Source organism: Aspergillus brasiliensis, assembly GCF_001889945.1.
Source record: "Aspergillus brasiliensis CBS 101740 unplaced genomic scaffold ASPBRscaffold_2, whole genome shotgun sequence".
Classification (NCBI taxonomy): Eukaryota; Fungi; Ascomycota; class Eurotiomycetes; order Eurotiales; family Aspergillaceae; genus Aspergillus; species Aspergillus brasiliensis.
In genome coordinates this window covers 2,293,764-2,316,407 of record NW_027137443.1, presented here as the reverse complement: position 1 = coordinate 2,316,407, position 22,644 = coordinate 2,293,764, and the positions used below count along the sequence as shown (strand labels likewise).

Sequence of the window (22,644 nt, the reverse complement as noted above, 5' to 3'; positions counted from 1 at the left end):
TGCTTGGCGACGAGTCCGTTATTCCGATTGTCCCGCCTGAGGCCCCTAACTCGCTAGTAGTGAGTTTAGTTAGTTTGCCTGGGGCTGACCCTCTTGCGGTTTTATCAGTATTCTTGTGCCTCGGCAGCCGAAGATTGTTGATGCTGTTTCACTGCGAGAACAACCTTGGTGGTAGTGAATCATCAGATGACAGAATGAATGTGATAATAATAAGAATGATAATAGTAATCGACATCTAAAGGCAGGATAGAATCAGCTTACCTCTCAATATTACTGCCTCTTCCCTGTCTTAAGACCGTGGAAGATGCCTATTGAGGAAAGTCACAACAATCCGTTTCCAGCCTAGGAAGAAATTATAATCTGCCACATAGACTAGACTAGGCAGATAAACCTGTCTTGTCAGTTGTCTCACACTGAAATCCCAGTCCGCGTGGCTGCTTGTCGGCCTGTCACCGGTGGCAAACTCCTTATAATTCACAACAACAGACAAGCGGGACGGGTTTTAGACTTGCCTTGCTGGCCATACGGAAGGGAAGGCCATTGAGCAGATCATGGATAATGGATACCTCAACTCCAGGTTTCCTTCCCCCTTTCCCCTCAGCATCCCCTCAGCATCCCTCTTCCCCCCCCCCTCCTCCTCCTTTCCCTAGTTCCTCCTCTCTTCTCCGTAGTGCGGACATACCCCTGCAGCTTTAGTGGGAGGGGGGGGGAGGAGGGTTCGTCGTTTATCTGATCACGCCTCAGGCAGCCACATACTCTATCTGAAATTTGTACACAACACACACAGTAACTATGGTATAGGCCTTCCGCCACGCCGCTGAGTAACGGCGTTACGCTCAACGAACTTTAATCCTACTAATCAGGCCATTCTCACCATAGCCACCCGGATGCCACTCCGGCCCTGGTAGCATTTGAGACGGTTGAACATATCACACTCGCCGGATCATACATGCGAGTCAAGCCAGTCGGAAACATCATGACGCGGCCCTGGTCGATACATCCCGTATCCCAAGGTTCCGCGATCGTATCATTCAAAAAGAGTCAACAGGGACCATGCGGTCGTGTTGCCATGGCCCATCCTCGGATCCAAGACCATGGTTCGATGGCTACCCTCGGATCGACGACCAGTGTCAGTGCCGCCCATGTCCGACTGGGTACATCGTTCGATCGAGCGAGTCCCTCCCCCCCTCAGTTATGCATGACCCCTAGTCTGGGTGGCTGGCGAATGGATAGAGCAACTGTTGCAAGCGCCAACATGCCCGTCAAGTTCTGTATAGTAGCCTGTATCTGCAATAAAATCTCAATTTAATTAATTACTACTCGCTCTTACACTTCTGTCAACTAGGGCAGTACGGAGTAGTAGCTTATGATCTTGTAAGTTACTTTTGATAGCCATTGTTTAAGTGTGGCCCTAATTTTCAGACATAAGCCAGCCGGTGTACGTAGTAGATACCTCGAAGGATGGAGGGTATCTACCCCAGCCACCTGCTGGGTAACTCGAGATGTATCTGATTGATTGGGAAAAAGTAATGATGGCGGCGGCAGCAGCAGAAGCGAGAGTAATCCGGGCGGAAGGGCGGAAGACAGAGCGAGAACGGGCTGGCTGACTGACTCGCAGCGTCAGGCACATGACCAGGATTACCTCACCCATGCGATCCAGATCAATCGCTAACTAACTACGGAGTAGTTGAGTAGTTAGTTCCTTTTCTTACCAACCAAAACAGGTGAGCGAAGAGGGGGGGGAAAAAAGCCAAAAGCAGCTCAGGCTCAGGCCACACAGCACACAATCCTGAATACTCACACCGAACAACCAACAAATTGTGCATCGCAAGAGCGTCCGGTCGGCTTGGCATCAAGTGGAATGAGGTGAGTGGCGTTCTCGCCTCGCTCAACACTTTCGTTGTGATTGGATTGCACGCGAGGTCTGAAACTGAGCCGATCCAGACTTGAGCTTCGGCATTACTCCGGCCATGGCCGGAAAAACCACCCTGGCAGGGTAAAAGTGCCGAGGAAGTATCCGGCCGACTCTGTGACCGTCCCGGATTCGGCGGGAGGATCTGCATGCGGTCGTTTTGAGTTCTTTTCTGCTCTGTAGGACCCGTAAGGATGCTTTTCGTCGAGGGGCTAAGGACTTTAGCGCTGCTGCACTAGTCCGGGTACGGAGTTTAGTGGCATTATATCACTATTATGTTATTTTCGCGGCGCCTGTTGGTTTTCATTGTTCAGAGATTGGACTCGGACCAGCCACGCTGCGCGGTTGTGCCTGCTCATCCCTGCCACGTAGATAAGTCTACGGCAGAGGTTCTATCGATCTATTGTGGTGGATGTTACTTTCGGGCCTGCACACAGTCCTTTTTGTTGAGGGCAGCGGTGTCCGTAGGATCTATATATGGAACTCGACGCAATTTGCTGTAGGTACGTGTCGGTACGAAGGAACTTGACACCACATATAGGTGCTTGGCTACTATTGCAGCTGGGAAGGACTCCGTACCCAGTAGGAGTGAGTACCAAGCCCGATAGTCCTTTTGTGCCTGACACCGTATGGTTGGCGGAGAGTGGCGGACAGCAATATGCCTACCTACTGTGTACTCCGTAGTCCAACTAGTACGCAAATGTCTCACAAGCGAGGCCAAGCTTTAGGACGATAGCAAGTTGGCGGCGATCGGTCGGACAATTTCTCGTTAAGCCATGCCGTTAAGCACCTGGTTTAACCTCTGGCTATGCGCTGCCTAAGGACAAACATCGTCTAGTGCGCCTTCTCTCGGACGACAGCCACTATCCCACTGGGCCTTCCTGGGATCTCCCACACCGCCTTGCTTGGTGTCTCCGTAGAAGTTTCCATGAGCGGGCCATCGGCTTCGTTGGTGGAGACCGGCGGCCGTGATCGGACCGCCACATTGGGCGAGGTGCAGGGTAGTACCGGGAGGCTACCACTGGATGCATCATGTTGGTCTTACCGTGTCCGGGAAGGCGTCTCGCAGTGGTGCTGACCGGCGCGAGAACTGCGGGCGCCTGTTCCCTGGAACGTCAGCGTAAGTGGCAAGTCGGGCGAGATGTTGCAGAACCACCGGCCTAGGAGCAAGCGCTAGTCTAGCTGTTTTGTTAGTCGTGAATGAGCGATATATCCGATCGCACAGGCGATGATAGTATGGACAACTCCCAACAACATGAGAGACAACTAATGAGTTTAGGATAAGGAGATTCCAAGTCAGCAACGGAAATTCCATCCAGCCGAGTGCAGATTGCAAGATTCAGTTCCCGTTCCGCACACATTAGTAATGATAATACCGGGTTGGTAACAAAGTTATGTATGGATGGTACGGGGGGTGTATGACGGCATCTGTCCTTCACGCACCCGTAGTGCTCCGTGGCCACGAGCGCGAGGCCTCGTCCGAATGTAGTTAATATTATTCCTCCTGGGAAAGAAGAAGGCAAAATAGGCTTCCGCATTTGCAAACTGACGGAATTTTTCCTCCGCGCAATTCCGCCATGCATCGCCAATTTCTCTTGCACAGTAGACTGTAGTTACTTGGGTGCGCCTCTTCTGAGTTTATGAATCGCTGCATGCTGTGTGACCCCTTCTGGGTAGTCAGATCAGGTACTCCGTAGCTGCGGATATAATACGGAGAAGCAAGTGCAGCGATTCCACTCGCCCGCCTAAGCCAGAGGTCAAGGTCCACAATCGAAGCGGGAGAAGCTCCCAGCGAAAATCTCCTGGTGGAGAACAGCCGCAATCTTGAAGTCTAAAAGAGGACCCATCATGATAAAGAATCTTTTACCTGAACTCTGAAGAATGATTTGTAGGTTAACAGCCGTAGACATTGGATGATCCTGCTCGCTGCTCTAATGTCCCATTCCGGAACTCGAGGATTGACGCCAGCAGCGATTTCAGGAATGAGTTGATTATGATCCATCATACCTCCGGTCGGAAGTGGCAAGGATACGCAGCGCCGAACCACGGGTTACTCCTGGAAAATGTGGTATTACTCGGCTCTCCGAATTCACAATTTCCAAGGCGTAATCAAGCTGTTAGGGGTGGCACACGGGCATGGATGGAACAAGGTGCGTGGCCGCCTCGACTTGCCAATTGGCCGGATTTCTGCCACTCCCCGAAACGCAAAAGTACCACGCTTGCGGCCTGCAGTCTAGAAGCTCCATGCAGATGGTATATACCTGAGGCGTTCAATCAATGGTCGGAGCCCTGTAGGTGGTGGTGTCTTTGCGCTGAACATCACTTGTCCTTAGGCGTTGGATTTTCATTCCCAGGAGACTTGGAGGGTAGCCTGAGTGATCTGAACGCCGAACCTGTAATCTCAGGATGTCTCAGGAGGCACACACATACCCTACTTGGGGAGCCCATCCAGCGCAGCTTACGCAAGTCCGAAATAATAACTGGTTAGTCAAAAGCAACCCGAGCGCATGATCTGAGTAATAGTTAGATGCAGGCTCAGCCGTTGAGTCGTTGCTTGTGACACCACCGTTAGACTAAGTCCTGTCAGTCCTTAATAAAGACCGTAGAATGTATATCAACTGAAGTTAAAGATACAGGACAATGAAGAGCATAACACTGTGGCTGCATAGGTGTTGTAGCCCGAGGCAGGAGACATTGGATTTTGAATCACTATCAACTGAAGGAAGGTACCTGAATGATGCGGACAAGCCGCAGTTGATATAAATACCGGTGATGGAGAAGTGCAGGAAGGAAGGCCCCATAGGGATCCCCATCGGATGTCAAACGTTATGGAGTACTTTGATGGAGTATATACTTCTAAAATCGAGATTGACAGCCGTGGAGTAGAGTGGGCAACTCTACCATTATTCCCAGCCGTGAAGCTCAGGTCCAAGCCAGGATGCCACTCCACTCCGAACAAAGATATCGCTTTGATAAGGTTTCCTGCCCCTACCTAATTCATGTGGGATTGTGGATGTGCCATGAGGACTGAGCGCCCCAAGGAGCCAATATCGAGCAAGCGGGCCTGTCAACTGCGGAGAAGGGATGCAGAACTCCATCCGCCTCATGACATCAAGCATGCAAAGTTGAAGACTACTGCTTCCTCCAATATGAGGAGAGACCCAAGAGCTCGTTGAAAGACTCTGCTGCACTCAGGTCAAAATGAAGCCTCAGTGATATGTCCCAGCTTGAAAGGGCAGTTGAACGCGACCGGACGGAGCACTGCCTGCCTGCTAACTAATCTCTGCTAGTAGTTTTCAGTATGTACCAAAAACAGGAACGTTACTTAGTATGTACTGCCAGTAGGCATGCATCTACTACTATGGAGCATGTAAGTTGTAACTAACTACGTACAGGGATACTTTACGTGATTCACTAAGCTTTCGAGACCAAAGCTCCGGCTTTACGCTCGTCGGAAGCTCAATCTTACGGCGGGCATGCAGTCTTAGACCTCCCGCCCCTCCATGACTTACTATCCCCCTCATCATCAGGAGAGATGATTTGCTATGCTGCTGCTGTGTCTGTTTACTACTCTCCTTTGATCCTTCCACCCGGCCTGGTGTGTTTGTAGTCCTCTACTCGTAGTATGTCTCCGGCCCTCCCTCCGGCCCTTGCCTTCCCGGGGAATATACAACCAGCATGCGTAAAATTACGGTCTTCTTTGCGATGGGTGTAACAATCGAGACGCGGACATTGAACTGTCCGACTCCGTTCTGGATACGCAGAATGTCCTTTTAAGACCGTATTCTCATAGCTACGTCGAGGAATATAATTAATTCTTCATTATGCTTCACGCTTGGCCTAGAACAGTTCATGCGTTTCTCCGCTTGCGTCCGCGCAGTCTCTGACGCGTTATGATTGGTAGGCTATAAGACCGGTAACAACAAGTTCCTGCCAGGTATCTTTCCCGTGGTTGTCTGCGGCGAGGATACGATCGAGTACATCGGGGTCTGTACTTCGGTACACGCCCGATGTGTCTCCCATCCAAACCAATCTGTGACACAGAGGAAGCCTGACCAAGAAATCCGAATAATTAAAATACATTATGTGATAGACTGGTTAGCCAACCAGCATCGTCGATCGAAATAGCGCCTTCAACAATTTTCCCCTGCTTGCCGCTGGTGCCAACCAAAATCAACTCTTTCCTTACCCTTCCGGTCTTTACTACATTTCGGAAAAGACTCTGATTGTTGAGCCGAGTTTGCCGTCTCTTGGGCGGCAGAAAGTTTACAGAACCGTTCCCCTTCTCGTGGGTTAGTTAGAATTCCCAGTGCCAAAGGCACTGCGAAGTCTACCGAAGAACGCAGATCTTGGTTAACGTTTTCGACATCGTTGTACCCAAAAGGTAAAGCGACTAGGAAGAACACAAAAGTAGGATAGGCTAGATAGTTTGCAGAGAAAATGCAGACCTTGTTCGGCTCTTGACTGGGTTTCGGAAACCGGACGAGGCACGAATCAGGTCAACGGCAACCAGCAACTGTCCCAAACGTTGGGTGCTGACTGCGTAGAGAGAAAAAAAAACGATGCTAATAAAATCATAGAAAAATAACTAATATCTTCCGTTCTATATTTTTTAATAGCAGTATTTACCTTTTTTTACCATATTTCTTTTTTTACTTACATTTTTCTTTTTTTTTTTTACCCTCTCTTCCTTTACGGTTGTCGCCTCCCAGAGTTAAGATCGTCACCGCCAATCCCCAGTTAACCTTCAATTAGTCGTGAATTCTTTCCCTCTTCCACTTTTTTCCTCCGTTGCCTTTAGTAGTAGGTAGTGTGTCATCTTTCGCTCTTCCGATACTGACGATAATATTTTTTCCCCCTAACATTTTTTTTTTCTCCTTCACCCACTTAACTTTGTGCCGCCGCCGCCGTTCGTCGCCCCCCCTTCCACCCCCCCCTCATCCTCCCTCCATTCCCGTGACTACCCTAGGGACGGCTACCTTGGGTGTTCCCTCTTGGAACAAATTTTCCTAAGCTTTTTTTCCTATTTTATTTTATTTTATTTTATCATCCATTTTCATTTGCATTTCCATTTTCTTTTTTTGCCCTCTTCTTCTTCTTCCCCCCCTTACTTTTCCTCTTCCTTCGCCCTTGTCTCCGCATCTATACGCGTTGTCCCTGGCAGTTGTGATCTTCCCATCAGAGCCATCCTGGTCAATCTCGCGCGCATTGTTGACGCGAAGCAAAAATTGGCTAGCGAAATTTCCCTCTAGCACTGCTGATTGTGTTAGACCCACTTACACGCCGCCTCCCTGGTGGATCAGAACCATTGACTGTTTTGACAACGTGCGGATAGTGAGAAGTTCCCACACAACTCGAGTTTCTGGTGGGTGACCGTGGGGAATTCAGATTAAGCATCTCGACCTCTTTCCTGACTTCTTTTCTGCAGTGGAGTCGGACTTGATCCTGCACGTCTATCGTCGACCTTGAGGATCCTTGAGCGTCGATTTGCTTATCGAACCTACCTCCTCCGCGAATCTCATCGTCAATTCTCCGCATCAAGTGGGAGAATTGTTAAGTTGTCGGAACAAGGAAAGAGAAAAAAAAAGGACCCAGAAGTCACAATCGAAGAGAAGCGAGCACACAACTCCGGGCAGGAGAATTTTGCGAGCGAACGCGATCAGGATTTGAACAAGGTGGCATTGGCAGTCTTTTCGCATCCACGGAGCACTGCCTTGGTCGCAAGACACATCCTACGAAAAGGTTTTCTCGCCCTGCGATCAATGATCGAGACATCGTGAAATCTTCTTCCGCCAGTTCCTTACCCCCCAATTCTCTTCTCTCCTTCCTCCTCCCCTCCCGTGTTTGAAAGCCTCTCCGCGTCACGATGGATCCCAGATCTCATCCTTCACGGCCCCCATCCACCAGCCTACCCCAGGGCTCCACGCCTTTGTCTTCAACACCCATCTCGAGCATGCCTATGCCTCAGTACACCATGCAGCCTCAATACCCTGTGTCCCAGCCGCATACTCTCCCCCCGCTGCAGCCTCATCACAGTCAATCCCCTGCCCCTCACTCCTACATGGGCCAGCCGTACCGGCCGGATCTGTCGAGGTATCCCGCATCTACTCACGATGTCTACGCGTCTTCCGCGGCTCCTATCATGCCTCACACCACCGTGGGTAGTCTGCCTCCCTCGTCCTTCCTGTCCCACCCCAATCCGCAGGCTCAACCCCAGCCGTCGCAAGCCTACCCTCCGCCTCATAGCGTGCTGCCTCCCGCGTCCAGCGCGCAGACCTATCCGCAGCCGATTGCGCCGGCACCTCCGCGTGATCGTCGCTCGGATTACTCTGGTCTTCCCTCGGGTGCTTTCAGCTACACCGATAACAAGGGCTCGCCTTGGATGAACCCCGACCCTGTTGCAGGTGCAAACGGTGCTCCTCCTTATGCTGCGAAGGAACCGCCCAGGACACAGGTTGTTGGGTCGCAGGGCCGCCGCGGAATCTTGCCGAGCGTTCCGGGACGCGCGACTCCCGTCACGAACGGTGTCAATGGTACCGCGAAGAACACTACTATTCCGGCCAAGGACGCGGATGGAAAGTTCCCTTGCCCGCACTGTAACAAGACCTATCTTCATGCGAAGCATTTGAAGCGCCATTTGCTGAGACGTGAGTACCCCTCTTTCATTCGGATAATTTGGTAGCGCATGGCGGGGATTGAATGGGTCCGATGACTAATCCTTTTTTCTTTGATAGACACTGGAGACCGTCCGTACATGTGTGTGCTCTGCAAGGATACTTTCTCTCGCAGTGATATCCTCAAGCGCCACTTCCAGAAGTGCTCGTTGCGACGCGGGAACCCTACCGGGGCGACTCACTTGTCGCACCCTCAGGCACACTTGAAGCGGTCTCAAGCTGCGCAGAATGCTGTTAAACCCGTTCAGGATGAAGTCCCTACGACCGTCCCGCATCCTAACGGTATGCCGGGTGCCACATATGGCGAGGCGCCCGTCAACGGCAACGGCATGGCCCCCGGTCGCCCCGGATATCCGGATCAGCAGCCCATGGGTTTCTCCATGCCTTCCGTCAATGGGATGAACCGCGGTCAGCCCGAAGACGCGTTCCCCGGCGGACAGCCTCACCAGCGCGGACCCTGGCTTGCTGCTCCCAAGCAGAACCCGTACATGGTGCAGCCTGGCGCAGATGCAAATGGCCAGCAGCTGAATGTTGATCGTCCTCCTATTGAGCAGGTAAAGCCCCCGGTTGTTCAAGACCCTAAACGTCCTGTCATGCCTGGACCTCCCAATCACGCTGGCGAAATTGACTGGACTTCGATGTTTCAGCCCGGAGCGTCCGACGGTTACATCAATCCCGTCTTCCCCCAGACCATGGCGTCCGGCCAGGAGCCCATCCACGCTCACGTCGATACCGAACGCAAGTTTTACCCCACCACCACCGCTGGCCCCCAGGAGAGTGGGATGAACGGTCTCTACCTGGCTTCGACCACGTTGAGCGGCGACGGTAAGTGATGGAGATTCGGAACTCAATCCCGCCCCTGCGTATGATCGACGGCATGCTGATCCCCGAATCCTAGGTACCGTCCAGCCTGCTAGACAATAGTGGTGACTCAAAAGGGATGTCTTGAGCTGACCACGTTGAGCTTGATATGCATAATGTCAAGGGAGACGAAGTACTGCGGCCTTAACGAACGGTTACAAAAATTTGTCTTACTAACTGGGTTATGTTGTCAAACGATGTTATGCATAAGTCTAGCGATGTCTTGCAGATGCTAGGCATTTGTCTGGGAGCACTTGTGAGGACGCCTCTCCGTCATGCCCGTTGATGCTTTTACATAACGGGTGTACCTGCCATGCGGTCTGGCGTCTTGACCGATCTCCTGGATTATGCACATGAATCCAGCCTGGAAAGCCACGTGAATGATTATTGAGGGTTGTTCCCCTGAAAAGAACATAAAAAAAGAATTAAAAAAAGAACCGAAAAACGGAGGAAAGAAAAAACTACAGATAGAAAAAAGCTCGTTTCGGCCACCGACTCCGCGCAGCGCGCCACAGCGTTGGTCTAGATTACAGCATCCGGATTACTCATTGTTATGAAAACGTCTCTTTTTTGTCCTACTGGGTTCTCTGGTCATCCATGTTTTATTTGAAAAATCTTGTGAGCATTTTCTACGGCGAGTGCAGATTTGCGGTGATACTGGACCTGTTTTGTTTTGTTTCCATCCATTATGAGTGGGTTGATGGGATGGTGTGTGTGGTTTTTAACTGGCGTCCAATCATAGACTTGGGCATGTGTTTTCGATTTTTGTTGCGTCAGGGCTCTTATCTTCGAGTCTTCAAAAGATTTCTTGCGGGGAAGGTCTCCGTCCACTCTTCGTTCCGAATCGCATGTTCCCTTATTCCTGTCCAAATTTTGAGCTGCACGGAGGGTTGAGTGTGTTCGGCATTTGTTTGCATAAACCGTCACGGCCGTTTCCTATCCGCATGTTGTCTTCCAGTCGACCATGTAAGTACATTCTGTGTGTCCGATGGAGGACATACGAGGTCGAGCTAGGATGAAAGGTGTTGCGTCGTCTTGTGTTTATCATTTGCCTCCTGCGTTTTCCTATCTAGTGTGAATTTTGTGTCAGTGTGCTTCGGTTTCCTTTCGTGTCTCATGCTTTATCCATTGTCTGTTTCTTTTCATTTTTCCTTTTGTGATTGAAAAAGGTAGCATGGTGCTTTTTCAACTGCCCGATTTCCTACGTTTCGCGGCTGGGTTGCTTGCAGATCCTGGCCGCAGTCAGGGACACTCCTGCTGTGTTGGAGCCTGTTTTTGTTTTGTTACTCCGGACGGCGGTTGGTTGATCTGCCTGGATGCACACCCCTGGTCAGCCCCCAGATGTTCCATACGTCGGTTATGTACTTGTTCTATCCATGATGCCGCATGCATTTTCTTCTTGTATCTGGTCCTGGAGTCTGGAGGCCAGGGAGGCCATTTGAAACCCTCCTGCATCAGGCCTGGTGGAAGTTGTCACTTATGGGAAGCCACGGGAATCCAAAAGCTAGAATATAGACAGCCAGTGTGCTTCGGAGTTGAACGAGAAATAACAAGGGCCATATTTACATGATTCATTCATCATTTTGGAGAAGAGGTGTAGGAGTGGAAAAAGTAAACTACTAGGATAATGAGGAGAGCCTCATGGGATCGGAACGGACAGGCCATGTGAACACCCCGTGACTCCCTGGAACTTGACTTTCCCGACCGAACCAGTCAACCTTTGGTTCGGGGCGGAGATGGCCTGGGGAAGATCCCGGGATTTCCCTACGGTGAGCGCTGTCTGGTTAGTGCGACCGGATCCTCTTGTTGCAGGTGATTTGATTCTTGTTTTCCCCTTCTATTTGGGTTTCGCATGTGCCAAAGTGTAAGCCGATGCTGGAGGGGAGCCAGTGGGGGAGGGAAGATAGAGAAAGACATCGTATTACTAGAGGTGGATATCCACCCAGCATGAGAGAGAGAGAGAGAGAGATGCACGAGTTGTTATCTAGAGCACTTTAGTGACTACATCACCAACAGGATATAACTAAGGTATCAACTACGATTAACCAGCATCAGGAAGTAATTAATACTAGACGTCACCGCCGAGGGGCTCCCCCGGATTGATATCCACCCCCGCTGATTGGCCGCCGCCCACGGGACTCCCCGGAGGTCCTCCAGCTTCACTTCTGAATCTCGTCCTTCGCCGTTTCTCTCGTCATCGTCCTCCTCCGTCATTCTTCTGGCTCCGATCGTCCGTCCCCTCCTGCAGTTTCCTTCTTCTCCTGTCTGTGCTCGTGTACTCGTGTACCCCGTGTACTCAGTCTCTCTCTCCATCCACAGTTCTCCTCTCAGACCCCCCGTCTAGATCTCGTCTTCTCCGCAACTCCGCGGCTACTATCGCCCCGATCTCGACCGACGACCACCCATACCAACTCTATATACAAGACTCACAATCCCCTCACCTCAACCACTCCTCACATTCACCAACCAATACTTCCTACATCAAAATCAGCAAAGCCCAATTTCCGACCGACTACAGGCCCTAGTCCCATCCGACTAGCGTACCCCTGTCAGTCCAAATTTAATTCATTCCATCTTCTCACCGTGGCTCCCCCCCTCGCCACCATGTCCACCAACCGGCCATTCCTGGCCAACTTCCTAGCGGCCTTTCGCGCCCAGTCCACCTACAAAGCCTCAACAGCAGGCTCGCAATCCGCTACCGCTGGCCCATCCTCTCTCTCTTCCACCCAAATCTCGCAAGGCGCGCGAGCTATAGCCACCAAGGCCAGCAGCGGCAACGCAGCCGCTGCTTCATCAGATGCCTCTCCATCGACCACCACCCATCACTACCACCATCATTCCACCACTAGCGCCTCATCCTCCTCCCACTCCCGTCCTCACTCGCACCAGCGATCCCCATTGAACCCGTCTGAATCCTCCCCAGCATCCCCGGTCCCGCCTCAGCCCCAGCAGCAGGTCGCCTCTTCCCCGCCCACTCCGGCCGCATCCAACCCCATCCCTATTACAAACAACCAAGGCCGTCAGCGTCGCGGCAGCGACAGCTCAAGTGGCTCGGGAGGGTTCCGCGATGCGCTGGGCCCGGAGAAGTGGTATATTGGGGGTCGGACACCTGGCGGCGAGGAGCGGTTTTACCGCTTAGGGATGGTGACGAAGGGCGGAGGTCGGCTCGGTGGAAGCGGTAGAGTTGGAAGTATTGACCAGCTAAGTCTATGATTTGATGATTGACTGATTTATCTCTGGTGTTTGGGGATACGAGCGTTACAGTGGAGTTCACTTTTCTTTTTCTTTCATTACATTTTATCCCCCCTACTGTGTAGGGGTGATTGGCGTCCAAGTAGGGCATTGGATGGCGTTAATATCTTTCATTTCTCTTTTCCTCTTTTTTCCTCCTCCGTGGGATGTGACGGTGAATACAGACCAAAAAACCTTACCCCTTTTTATACTTTCGATTCACAACTACTCAAGTTCCTTACTTATCCTATATGAATCATTTCATTCTGGTGCTGCTGATATGGATTCATCTTTTTCTCCGCTCCGCTCCGCCCTGCTATGCTACGCTACGCTACACCCAACACCGGTGTATATTTGGATTGAAGATTGAATTTGTATATGAAGAACAATTCCGTCTTGTGTGATGCATGAATCTTTTTCTAGTCTTTCGATAAAAGGTGCAGTGGTATGATGGATGGATGATTAGATCTGATCTGAAATACGGGAATGTGTATCAGCATCTGACCCAATCTAAGGGGTTTCTTAACTACTTTACATACAAAGATTCCCCCTTCTCAGTGTTATTATAGTCACATTACCTGGAATCAAAGCAAAAGCAATCCAATCTATATTCAACTATTACACCTACCGACCTACCGACCTACCTACCCAGATACTCAGCGACTTGATCACCACCAAGTAACCTCTCCCTCTCCCGCTCCCCTTCTTCTGTATCATCCTCATAATAATAATTCTTATTCTTCAATCCAATCCCCATCACCACCCCGGTCCCCAAACAAACCACCCCCAACCCCACAACCACAACCCCCCACCCAAACCTCCCCTCCACGAACCCCGCCAACGGCCCCAAACTCAACCCCAGAAACTGCGCCATCGTCTGGATCCCAAACGCCTGGGCGACTGCGCCCCGGGGTCCGAAGATCCCTGGCTCCCGGCGCTCCATGGTGTCCAGGACGCGCTGCGTCTCGAGGTACAGGGCTGGTGTGGCGATGTTGACGAGGAGGCCGGTGAGGGTGAGGTTTGTCAATAGGAGGGTGATGTGGGTGGTTGTGGGGTGCGTGGAGAGCGCGAGGAGGGTTAGTGGGATGGGGAGGAGGAGGAAGGTGCTTGTTGCTATTGGGTGGGGGGTTAGGTGGTCGGTTAGTTTTCCTGTGTTTATTAGTAGTGGGTTGGTTGGTTAATTGGTTTTATGGAAGGGGGGGGATAAAGGGGAATTACCGAAGTAGGGCTCGAAAAGAGCGGTCATGGACGAGGGAAGGAAGGTTAGGCCGGCGCCTAGAGGGGTCCAGTTGAAGTGGGATTCTACGAAGATGGGGATTGTCTGGTTCATTGGGTGCGATATTAGTAGGGTTGGATAGGTAGGGTGGAGTATGGTTGGAGGTGGAGGTGGGAGAGGGACGTACGGCGTCAAAAGCTGCGTATATCATGCCGTGGACGAGAAGGCCCCAGGATGATATGAGGATTCGGGGTTGTTGAATGAGGAGCAGGAGTGTAGGTTTACGGGAGTGCTTGGGTACGATGGTTGTCTCGTTGTCTGCGGACTCGGACTCAAGTGGGTTATTATCGGATGGATTATTATGGTTGTTGGTGTCATCGTCGTTGTCGTCGGCGTCATCTTGCGCGAGTGCCATCCACCGCTTCGCGACTCTCTTCTCGATCACTGCAAATCGCATTACCAGGTCTATCCCTACAATGGCAAATGCCATGGCAAATACGGGCTGATACCCTGCTACCCGATACACAAGACCCCCTAACAATGGACCAAGAAGGAACCCTAGGGTAACGGCTGACCCTAGGTATCCGACGGTCTGGCCTAGGTTCTCGAATGGGACGGAGTCAGTGAGAAGGGCGAGTCCAGCGACGACAACCACGGCGGTTGCGCTGCCTTGCAAGAGGCGTGCGATGACGAAGAAGCCAATAGTGCGTGCGAGGCAGAGGATGAGCATAGATGCGCCGAGCAGGATGAGCCCAAGGAGGTAAGGGAGTTTGCGCGTGGGTGCGACATCGATCAGGTATCCGAAGATCGGACAGCAGATGAATGCGACTGTGGCCTCGCAGATGAGAAGTATGCTAACCCAGCGTTCGCCTGGTCGTGTGTTAGATGGTGTAGATTAGGTCGATCATGGTGCAGGGTGACATACGGTCTTCATAGGGAATCTTAGCGCGGTCAACTAGGGCTGTTGGCATTACGGGGACGATCTAGACAGTCAGATGGCAATATAGATGTGGCTATGATTGACGCTCACCATGGCATAGAGAAAGTAGTCCTGTCGGCGTCAGCTTTTGAGTCCCTGCTGGTATAGAACGTCTGCATACTGTGAACGAAGAGGTCCAGACTGTCGCGATAATGAAGGCCGTGGAGGAACGGTACTTGAGAAGCCATGGCGGGCGCTCTCTGAATTCAGTTGTAAACCACATAGTATACCCAGTTTGTCACCTGGATATCCTGATCAGCACGATTGAGCCGGTCTGCTCTCACTGCTGTACCGATGGACAACTGGCTGGTCCCGCGGTATCGGACAGGTCCGTAGCAGAACGATTGAAGGCCAGTCGAGAGTTCAAACGGGATATGCTCTATTCAGAAAAACAGCAGATCCCGACATTTCCAGTATTAATGGCATGAAAACCACTGTGCATCTGGGGATTCATTGTTTGTTGAGTCGCGAGATTCATGTTGAGTGGATGACGTCGGGGCGGTCACATGTCCGATAGTTAGTTATTTCATCTACGTTTGGGGGTTTTTCTTAGTCTGGCTGTCATTCCTGCTCTATGAATGTAACCACCGACGGCAGCCAGATGAATCCATCCCGATCATTTAGTTACATTACATTCTCGCCAACACCCCCGGCAACCACAGCCCGGGATTGCCTGATGTTTGCATTTCCCCAAAGGTTACGAATCCCGGGGCGATAAGATAAAGCGAGGGAGGCTGCGGCCGTCAAGTCCCGCGGGCTTCGGAGGTGGCCGATACGCTGCCTCTCCCCATCCCGACTGCTCCCTGGCTCCGGAGAAGTCTTAAAAAGCTTCATCCTGCTGCCACAGGTGTTGCAGTTGAAATCTCCAGTTCTGTATACATTGTTGATTTGATTCCCTTCTTGGTTGCTCATCCACTTCTCCTTCTCCCTACCCCATACCCACCATGTCTTCCCCAGTCACTGCGGCCCGCTACGGCAAGGACAATGTCCGAGTATACAAGGTCCACCGCGACGAGAAGACCGGCGTCCAGACGGTCGTGGAGATGACCGTCTGCGTCCTTTTGGAGGGTGACATCGACACCTCGTATGTATACTCCTTCCTTCTAGCTCACACTCAAAGCTAACTCTCATTTCCTATAGCTACACCAAGGCCGATAACAGTGTGATTGTCGCAACCGACTCCATCAAGAACACCATCTACATCACCGCCAAGCAAAACCCTGTCACTCCCCCCGAGCTCTTCGGCTCCATCCTTGGAACCCACTTCATCACCAAGTACAACCACATCCACGCCGCCCATGTCAACATCATCACCCACCGTTGGACCCGTATCTCCATCGACGGCAAGCCGCACCCGCACTCCTTCCTCCGGGATGGCGAGGAAACCCGCAACGTGCAGGTCGATGTCGTCGAGGGCAAGGGAGTGGACATCAAGTCGGCTCTGGCCAAGTTGACCGTGCTGAAGAGCACCAACTCGCAGTTCTGGGGCTTCCTGCGCGACGAGTACACCACCCTCCCGGAGACATGGGATCGTATTCTCAGCACCGATGTCGACGCCAGCTGGCAGTGGCGCCGGTTCAGCGGGCTGGACGAGGTGCGCGCTACTGTGCCCCAGTTCGATGCGACCTGGTCGGCGGCCAGGGATATCACACTTAAGACCTTTGCCGAGGACAACTCGGCCAGTGTGCAGAACACTATGTACAAGATGGCGGAGCAGATCCTGGCTCATCAGCCCTTACTCGACACGGTCGAGTACTCTCTGCCTAACAAGCACTACTTTGAAGTTGGTACGTAATCCGTTCGGTTTATATCTGCTCGTATACCAGATTCCGGCTAACCCCGCTGTCTTGTCGCAGACCTGAGCTGGCACAAGGGCCTGAAGAACACCGGCAAGGACGCCGAGGTGTATGCGCCGCAGACCAACCCGAACGGACTGATTAAGTGCACGGTTGGTCGCAACACGAAGGCGAAGCTGTAGGATGATTATTGTAGTATTGCATTAGCAGTTATGAGATGGAGTTCGGGCACTTGTATATAGGTTAGGGATAATAGCATCATTCACACCATGTTCTGATACACCATGAACCAATACACACCGGTAGAAGATGCCACGAAGCTGTTGTAATCTGTGTAGCGTAGCTAGTAATAATATAAACAATATATATCACACAAAATATAAAAAAAGGAAAACAAAATCATAGAACTCCCACCCATGCGCTAGCAAGTCATAACATGACAACAGCAATATCAATGACATATGTAAAAGTACAAGAGGTAAATAGAGTGAATGGTATCCCGATCCAGCAAGTCGATAGATGCGCGCAGACAATACAATGCAATTACGCATCCGTCTTAGCGGCCTTGAAAGCCTCCTTCACCTCGGGCAAGTTCCCGATGACCGACTGTCCGTTGAGCTTGACGATGTTCTCCTTGTAGGGGTGCGCAAGACCTTCGAAAGCTATACAACACGATCATTAGCATATATCTTTTCACCCCGCATAAGAAATTCCAAGTAACCGCCAGATCAGAGGTAAATGATAGAGAATTATACTCACTCTTCAGTCTAGCCAAGCGCTTATCCCGCAAGCGATTCTTGGGCAACATGCCGCGAACAGCACGACGGAGAACCTCACCACCACCCCATTTCTCAAACATCATGTCCATAGTCATGCTCCGCAGACTACCAGGGCGGGTGTTGTGCGTGTAATACTTCTTCTGGAGGCGCTTCTTGCCGGTGACGCGGAGGTCGTGGCAGCCGACGGCGACGACATAGTCACCGCAGTCCGTGGAGGGGTCATAGATGGGCTTGTTCTTGCCCATGAGAGTCAGGGCAATGGAGGAGGCGAGTCTGCCCAGACTGCGAGGGTCACTGCCGACGTCGACGTAGTGCCATGTTCGGGAGAAGGCGAGACGGGTCTATAATCAATGAAGTTGATATACAGTTAGACAAATTGAAACAGTAGCAGAAAGAGAGGAAGGAACAACATGTGAGGAAATAAGAGTGTATAGGGGGACAATGAGACAATGGGGCCAAAGGATATACCTTTCCAACAGTCTGCGACATCTTGACGTAAAACTTATAGCTATATGCCTTACTCAATCTATCACCTACAACTTTCTCCATATGCTTCGAACTATCCCGGGAGTCCGAACTTTCCCCCATCACGTGACACAAAAGGTCACTTTAGGCAAGCCCTACCTCAGCCTCCGAAAGCGGCCTAGCGCAGCGCACTAAGCGAGACACAGGAATTGGACAGTCAGCAAAACCACAAGCCCCAAAGAAGAAATCGCACCGCCTGACTGTGCGAAGCGAAAATTAATACAGCGCGACTCCGTTAATCGACGACAAAATACTCCACGACCCCGACACCGTCTACCTTACTTCCCACCACCCAGCACACTTCGCCGCCTCCCCATCATGGCTTCCGTCCCGAGTGTGCAATGCTTCGGCAAGAAGAAGACGGGTGAGTTCTCCCCTCTATATTTTTCGTGGTGGTTATGATTGGGTTGTTGGAGGATTTGAAGATTGGGAGGGTTCGGAAGGTAGCATAGGATGCTAACGGTTGATGTGTGATTTTAGCCACCGCTGTCGCCCACTGCAAGGTATGAGAATTACGTTCTCTGTCTCTTCCCATCCCCCTTGGGTCTAGGATTTATCGTGTTGCGGATGCCGATGTGTCGTTCGATATTTGGTCAATATTAGGGTTCGGAAGGTTGGGATATAAGGGTATCATTCGACATCAAGGGTTTAGGATTGTGAATATTGTGGACTGCATGGGAAATACGGGGAAGCGATATCGAGTATCGAAATGATGAAACGAAACGAATATGAAATGTGAAGGCAGACGAACACGTGAAGGAAAATAAAGAAGACAATGCGCGACCAAACCGAACGACACATCTGCATCCGCATCGCATATCAGATGAAACCAAATCGCAACGGGACTGGGGAATAAGACGATGAAAAAGGAACATCAAACTGATTCGTTTCTTCCAACTACAGCAAGGCAAGGGCATGATCCGGGTCAACGGCCAGCCCCTCTCTCTGGTCCAGCCTGAGATCCTCCGCTTCAAGGTACAACTCACCTACCTGTCTGGGTTTTCGCGAAGTGCCATGGACGGGTTAATTGACACAAGGAATCTTCTCAATGAATAGGTCTACGAGCCCCTCCTGATCGTTGGAGCCGACAAGTTCGCCGGTGTCGACATCCGCGTCCGCGTCTCCGGTGGTGGTCACACCTCCCAGGTTTACGCCATCCGTCAGGCCATCGCCAAGTCCATCGTCGCCTACTACCAGAAGTACGTCGATGAGCACTCCAAGAACCAGCTGAAGCAGGCTCTTGTCCAGTACGACCGCACACTCCTCGTCGCCGACAACCGTCGTACGGAGCCCAAGAAGTTCGGTGGTCGTGGTGCCCGCGCTCGCTACCAGAAGTCCTACCGTTAAACGGCTTCCAATTACACCAACAATATACACTCATACAAGCTGCTCCGCGTCTCTTTCTTTTCTGTCTCATTTCTTGTTCCTGTTTCCGTTTTCCGTTTCGAAAGAAGGGAAATTATGGATCTGGGGCCCCCTATTTTCCCGGCTGTTATGCTTCCCCTCCTTTTACGGTCCGGGTTTTGCATGCTTGGCTCGGATCGGTTTTAAAAAAAAAGTTTTCCCCTATAACGTTTCCCCTCTTATGATTATGGCCGGGTTATGAGGGATTTGTGGGGCAGAAACGGGATATTTCGCGGGATGGTGTCTGTTGTTGCTGTTTGTCGTTTTAACGGTTGTACTTACTGGGGTGAGGGAGAGAAGAAGAGAGAGATCTGGTGTGGTGGTCCCATTCCACCACTGCAGACAATTCAATCAATACGAGGATGGTTTGGGTTGTTTACAGTGGCTGTGTTTGGAAATTATGGTGCAATGCTGGCTCCGGTCTTGGGCTGTTATTTAGTAAAAGCCTGGACTATCTCAAATATCACCCAATTTCTTTTTTTGTCGTCAGTCCTGTCACTATCAACTTGTATTGGCTGTCCGTGCGTTGTATTAGCATACAAACGCACATTCTTGTAATGGATGCACTGTTGTAAATGACTGATTATGCGCTCGCCACGGTACATGATAGCATCTGGCAATCAGTCTGGCCATCCCTCTCGTAGATCATCCGCCATCTGATTCATTCTCACCCCACCGCCGTTGCTTACCCGTCAAGTTTGTCCGGACAACCTAATCAATCATCCCGTGCCTTACGCCAGACCTCCCCCCTCCACGCAACACGCCACCCTACTAGCAATTCCCCCAGATTAGACGACTCGTCCCGCCTAAAGATAAGGTACTGCCCGACTATTGGTGGCGCAACGAATAAAATGAAGCAAAACAGAGGGAACAGGGAGAGGTGAGGTAACCAGTCAGGCTGAAACTCTATTATCGGCCCATCGCATTCCGTTATTCATCGCTCCCAGTCCATCATGATTGCTATGGTCGTCCTCATCATCGGCCCCATCCAGGGAGAGAAGCTGAAATCGATTGGGCACGGAGCCGGTTTTCTTTGCTGGTGTCTGTGGTTCTTTCTTGAGATTCTTCCCTGGAGATCCTACGCACTCGTCCGGATAGAATCCAATTTTCATGCCCTTGTATGTAAACCGAGACATCATGCAGGAGCGCGCAAAGAGCGCATTATGCACCGAATTGGTGGAAATGTAGGCATTGCCATTCTTGAATTGTACCGAGATCACGATTAGGTTGTGGATATGGTCCAGATCCTTCCGGATGACCCACTCCGTGACGTTCGGCTGTACATTGTAGACGACTAGATTGCGCGATGCTCCATTGTCGATTTTGGCACGGACATAGGGAGGAAGGTAGAATTGTCTGTCATTCCAACCCACTTCCACCTATAGTACCGGTTAGCGGTGCTACCGTTTTCCGGGTTGAGCACTTACACGCTTCCCAGCAACAATGAGACCGTAGGCCTTCGTAGTCCGGAAGAAATCACGAGCGGCCGCTTCCTCCACGAAAGACACACTGGCCATGTGTTCCCGCGCACGTAAGTAGATGTGCAGTAGGGCCCCGCCCCTTATAGCTGCAACGATGTCCTTGTGCATGATGCGGTCGGGAAGATTCCGAATCAGTACGGTACGTTGTTGAGCGCTTGGGGTAGGTGAAGATCCTGCACTTCTGGAGGACTCATCATAGTCATCTTTGTCTTCGCTGCCATGGGAGTCCAGCAAAGCGTCTTCGTCTTCGTCCTCATCTTCACCAATGTCGAACTCTTCAGGGTCATGAACTTTCACACCTGAGTGTTCATGACAGTCGGGGGCCTTATTCTCGAGTGTCGCATTAGAAGTCGGCGGGCTCTGAGAGATGTTTCCGCGGGCATTTTGATCAGAATGCTGTTGAGCAGCCCCGTAAACCAATACCTGTATAGATCAGTAAATATACGCCAATCAATGGGCGTGTTCTAACATCAAGAGTCTCTTGCGACAGCCCTCCAGTGAGGAGTGAAGATCTTAATTTAGCTGTGATGACTGATGTTAGCCTTCGGTGTGGCTATTAGATATATGAGAGGCGGTCTCATACCGAAATGTTGCGAATCTTGGAGCTACGAAGTGTTACCGGTCAGTGAGGGGCCATCCTGGACCTGTCACATTGAACTTACTAGACGATCATATTCCGAGCGGGGGATGGTGACGGTCTCTGCGTTTGATGGGATACTTCTATAGCTAGGCAGTTGCTGTGTCATGATGAAGTCGTATGATCAGCTCGCAATTGATGGAGTTTAAGTGAGCAGTTATGGGACTCACAGCATATGGTCTGTTTTGAAAACAGTCAGTTGGATAGTACATATCTCAGGGGAAATGGAAAAAGCGCGTAACTGTAGACAGCACGAGAATAGAATTTGAATGCCACTGCCACTCACCTTCGAGACATATAGCTATTGGGGTGGCCTGCGAATGTGGTTGACGAGGCCATAGTACGGGAATCTGGGCGTGGGGTGAGTTTAGTGGAGATCAGGCGATCCGCCCGCAACTAAACAACTGACGATGAAGCCAAGCTTACCTGAAGAAGTAGACATTGAGATAATACTGGGGAGACGCTGTCAGCCTGAGCAATCTTTACTTGGAAGATGCAAAAGAGGAGCTGAAAGAAGCACAGGGGAAGCATGAAGAGACGAAGAACAGGGGAAGAAGTAGAGGGGAGAAGAGGAGGAAAGGGAAGTTGATATCTCCAATCCAAGGTCGCTCCACATCAACTTTGGAAGCACGATGGATCACCCGACTCTTTTTCTTCTTTACTCATTTTCTTACAGAAGCCTTGTTCCGATGTCTCTGGTGTCTTCTCTCACAGATTCCATCCTGCTGACGAAAAACAATACACTATGCAGTTTGGATATAACTACTCACCGTGGGCGCTCCACGCGTCGTAAAAGATCTGGAGGTGATAAAAAAGGCGACTGCAGATAAGACGCAACAGCGGATCAATTGCAGATAAAGGAAGAAAGGCGAAAAAGAAGCGAAGGAAGGAAAACGACCGGGGGAGCTGGCAAGCCAACGCATCAGCACCCAGCATGGCGAACCAGACTCAATGGCGCCCGAACAGGCAAGCGACGAGGCACGCCATGGGAAAGGGCGATTAGGATTGCAGGAGCTGCATCTGCTCTCTGCTCTCTACTCGTCATTTTGGACGGTATGGGTGGTTTGGCGTCGCAAATCCCAGATGCAGCGCTTGTGTGACCAACGGCCACCAACCAGCGCAGCTCAGCGGCAAACGGCCGCAGCAGCA

The 22,644-nt window shown here is 51.2% G+C and overlaps 10 protein-coding genes across 10 annotated transcripts; 4 read left to right on the top strand and 6 right to left on the bottom strand.

Moving 5' to 3' along the window:
* Positions 1-1,136: 1,136 nt before the first annotated feature.
* On the bottom strand, positions 1,137-1,706 carry ASPBRDRAFT_38625 (uncharacterized protein). The gene has a single exon (XM_067623972.1). The coding sequence runs from the start codon at positions 1,649-1,651 to the stop codon at positions 1,412-1,414; it is 240 nt and encodes a 79-aa protein (XP_067483455.1). The 5' UTR covers positions 1,652-1,706; the 3' UTR covers positions 1,137-1,411.
* Positions 1,707-3,304: 1,598 nt separating this feature from the next.
* Positions 3,305-4,260, bottom strand: ASPBRDRAFT_51858 (uncharacterized protein; the record flags this gene model as incomplete). Its single annotated transcript, XM_067626807.1, has 5 exons — positions 3,305-3,416; positions 3,603-3,743; positions 3,920-3,965; positions 4,043-4,138; positions 4,236-4,260. The coding sequence occupies 5 exons, from the start codon at positions 4,258-4,260 to the stop codon at positions 3,305-3,307; spliced, it is 420 nt and encodes a 139-aa protein (XP_067483454.1).
* Positions 4,261-6,530: 2,270 nt separating this feature from the next.
* ASPBRDRAFT_72219 (uncharacterized protein) lies at positions 6,531-7,796 on the bottom strand (the record flags this gene model as incomplete). The annotated part of the gene is made up of 4 exons (XM_067629158.1): positions 6,531-7,101; positions 7,193-7,429; positions 7,504-7,621; positions 7,717-7,796. The coding sequence occupies 4 exons, from the start codon at positions 7,794-7,796 to the stop codon at positions 6,946-6,948; spliced, it is 591 nt and encodes a 196-aa protein (XP_067483453.1). The 3' UTR covers positions 6,531-6,945.
* Positions 7,779-9,419, top strand: ASPBRDRAFT_192370 (uncharacterized protein; the record flags this gene model as incomplete). Its single annotated transcript, XM_067620472.1, has 2 exons — positions 7,779-8,559; positions 8,647-9,419. The coding sequence occupies 2 exons, from the start codon at positions 7,779-7,781 to the stop codon at positions 9,417-9,419; spliced, it is 1,554 nt and encodes a 517-aa protein (XP_067483452.1).
* Positions 9,420-12,051: 2,632 nt separating this feature from the next.
* ASPBRDRAFT_26694 (uncharacterized protein) lies at positions 12,052-12,660 on the top strand (the record flags this gene model as incomplete). Its single annotated transcript, XM_067622291.1, has 1 exon — positions 12,052-12,660. The coding sequence occupies one exon, from the start codon at positions 12,052-12,054 to the stop codon at positions 12,658-12,660; it is 609 nt and encodes a 202-aa protein (XP_067483451.1).
* A 658-nt stretch (positions 12,661-13,318) lies between these two features.
* ASPBRDRAFT_115917 (uncharacterized protein) lies at positions 13,319-15,096 on the bottom strand (the record flags this gene model as incomplete). Its single annotated transcript, XM_067616935.1, has 6 exons — positions 13,319-13,827; positions 13,897-13,999; positions 14,082-14,764; positions 14,820-14,877; positions 14,925-14,945; positions 14,995-15,096. 6 exons carry the CDS (start codon positions 15,094-15,096, stop codon positions 13,319-13,321), a joined length of 1,476 nt encoding a protein of 491 aa, XP_067483450.1.
* A 300-nt stretch (positions 15,097-15,396) lies between these two features.
* On the top strand, positions 15,397-16,851 carry ASPBRDRAFT_169931 (urate oxidase; the record flags this gene model as incomplete). Its single annotated transcript, XM_067619666.1, has 3 exons — positions 15,397-15,957; positions 16,014-16,660; positions 16,730-16,851. The coding sequence occupies exons 1-3, from the start codon at positions 15,818-15,820 to the stop codon at positions 16,849-16,851; spliced, it is 909 nt and encodes a 302-aa protein (XP_067483449.1). The 5' UTR covers positions 15,397-15,817.
* A 361-nt stretch (positions 16,852-17,212) lies between these two features.
* Positions 17,213-17,937, bottom strand: ASPBRDRAFT_116693 (mitochondrial 54S ribosomal protein uL13m; the record flags this gene model as incomplete). Its single annotated transcript, XM_067617008.1, has 3 exons — positions 17,213-17,331; positions 17,429-17,789; positions 17,917-17,937. The coding sequence occupies 3 exons, from the start codon at positions 17,935-17,937 to the stop codon at positions 17,213-17,215; spliced, it is 501 nt and encodes a 166-aa protein (XP_067483448.1).
* Positions 17,938-18,022: 85 nt separating this feature from the next.
* ASPBRDRAFT_144840 (40S ribosomal protein uS9) lies at positions 18,023-19,530 on the top strand. The gene is made up of 4 exons (XM_067619234.1): positions 18,023-18,337; positions 18,454-18,476; positions 18,877-18,948; positions 19,030-19,530. Exons 1-4 carry the CDS (start codon positions 18,292-18,294, stop codon positions 19,318-19,320), a joined length of 432 nt encoding a protein of 143 aa, XP_067483447.1. The 5' UTR covers positions 18,023-18,291; the 3' UTR covers positions 19,321-19,530.
* Positions 19,531-20,270: 740 nt separating this feature from the next.
* On the bottom strand, positions 20,271-21,834 carry ASPBRDRAFT_117103 (RNA-binding protein; the record flags this gene model as incomplete). The annotated part of the gene is made up of 7 exons (XM_067617054.1): positions 20,271-20,756; positions 20,805-21,281; positions 21,328-21,380; positions 21,442-21,463; positions 21,521-21,595; positions 21,666-21,675; positions 21,782-21,834. The coding sequence occupies 7 exons, from the start codon at positions 21,832-21,834 to the stop codon at positions 20,271-20,273; spliced, it is 1,176 nt and encodes a 391-aa protein (XP_067483446.1).
* Between the last annotated feature and the right edge of the window lie 810 nt (positions 21,835-22,644).

Bases quoted from the DNA above. Each gene is read 5' to 3' on its own strand.
- ASPBRDRAFT_38625 (XM_067623972.1), bottom strand. From the start codon at position 1,651: ATGGGTGAGGTAATCCTGGTCATGTGCCTGACGCTGCGAGTCAGTCAG.
- ASPBRDRAFT_144840 (XM_067619234.1), top strand. From the start codon at position 18,292: ATGGCTTCCGTCCCGAGTGTGCAATGCTTCGGCAAGAAGAAGACGG. The intron at 18,338-18,453 runs GTGAGTTCTCCC...GTGTGATTTTAG, and splicing joins CTTCGGCAAGAAGAAGACGG to CCACCGCTGTCGCCCACTGC. The intron at 18,477-18,876 runs GTATGAGAATTA...TTCCAACTACAG, and splicing joins CCGCTGTCGCCCACTGCAAG to CAAGGCAAGGGCATGATCCG.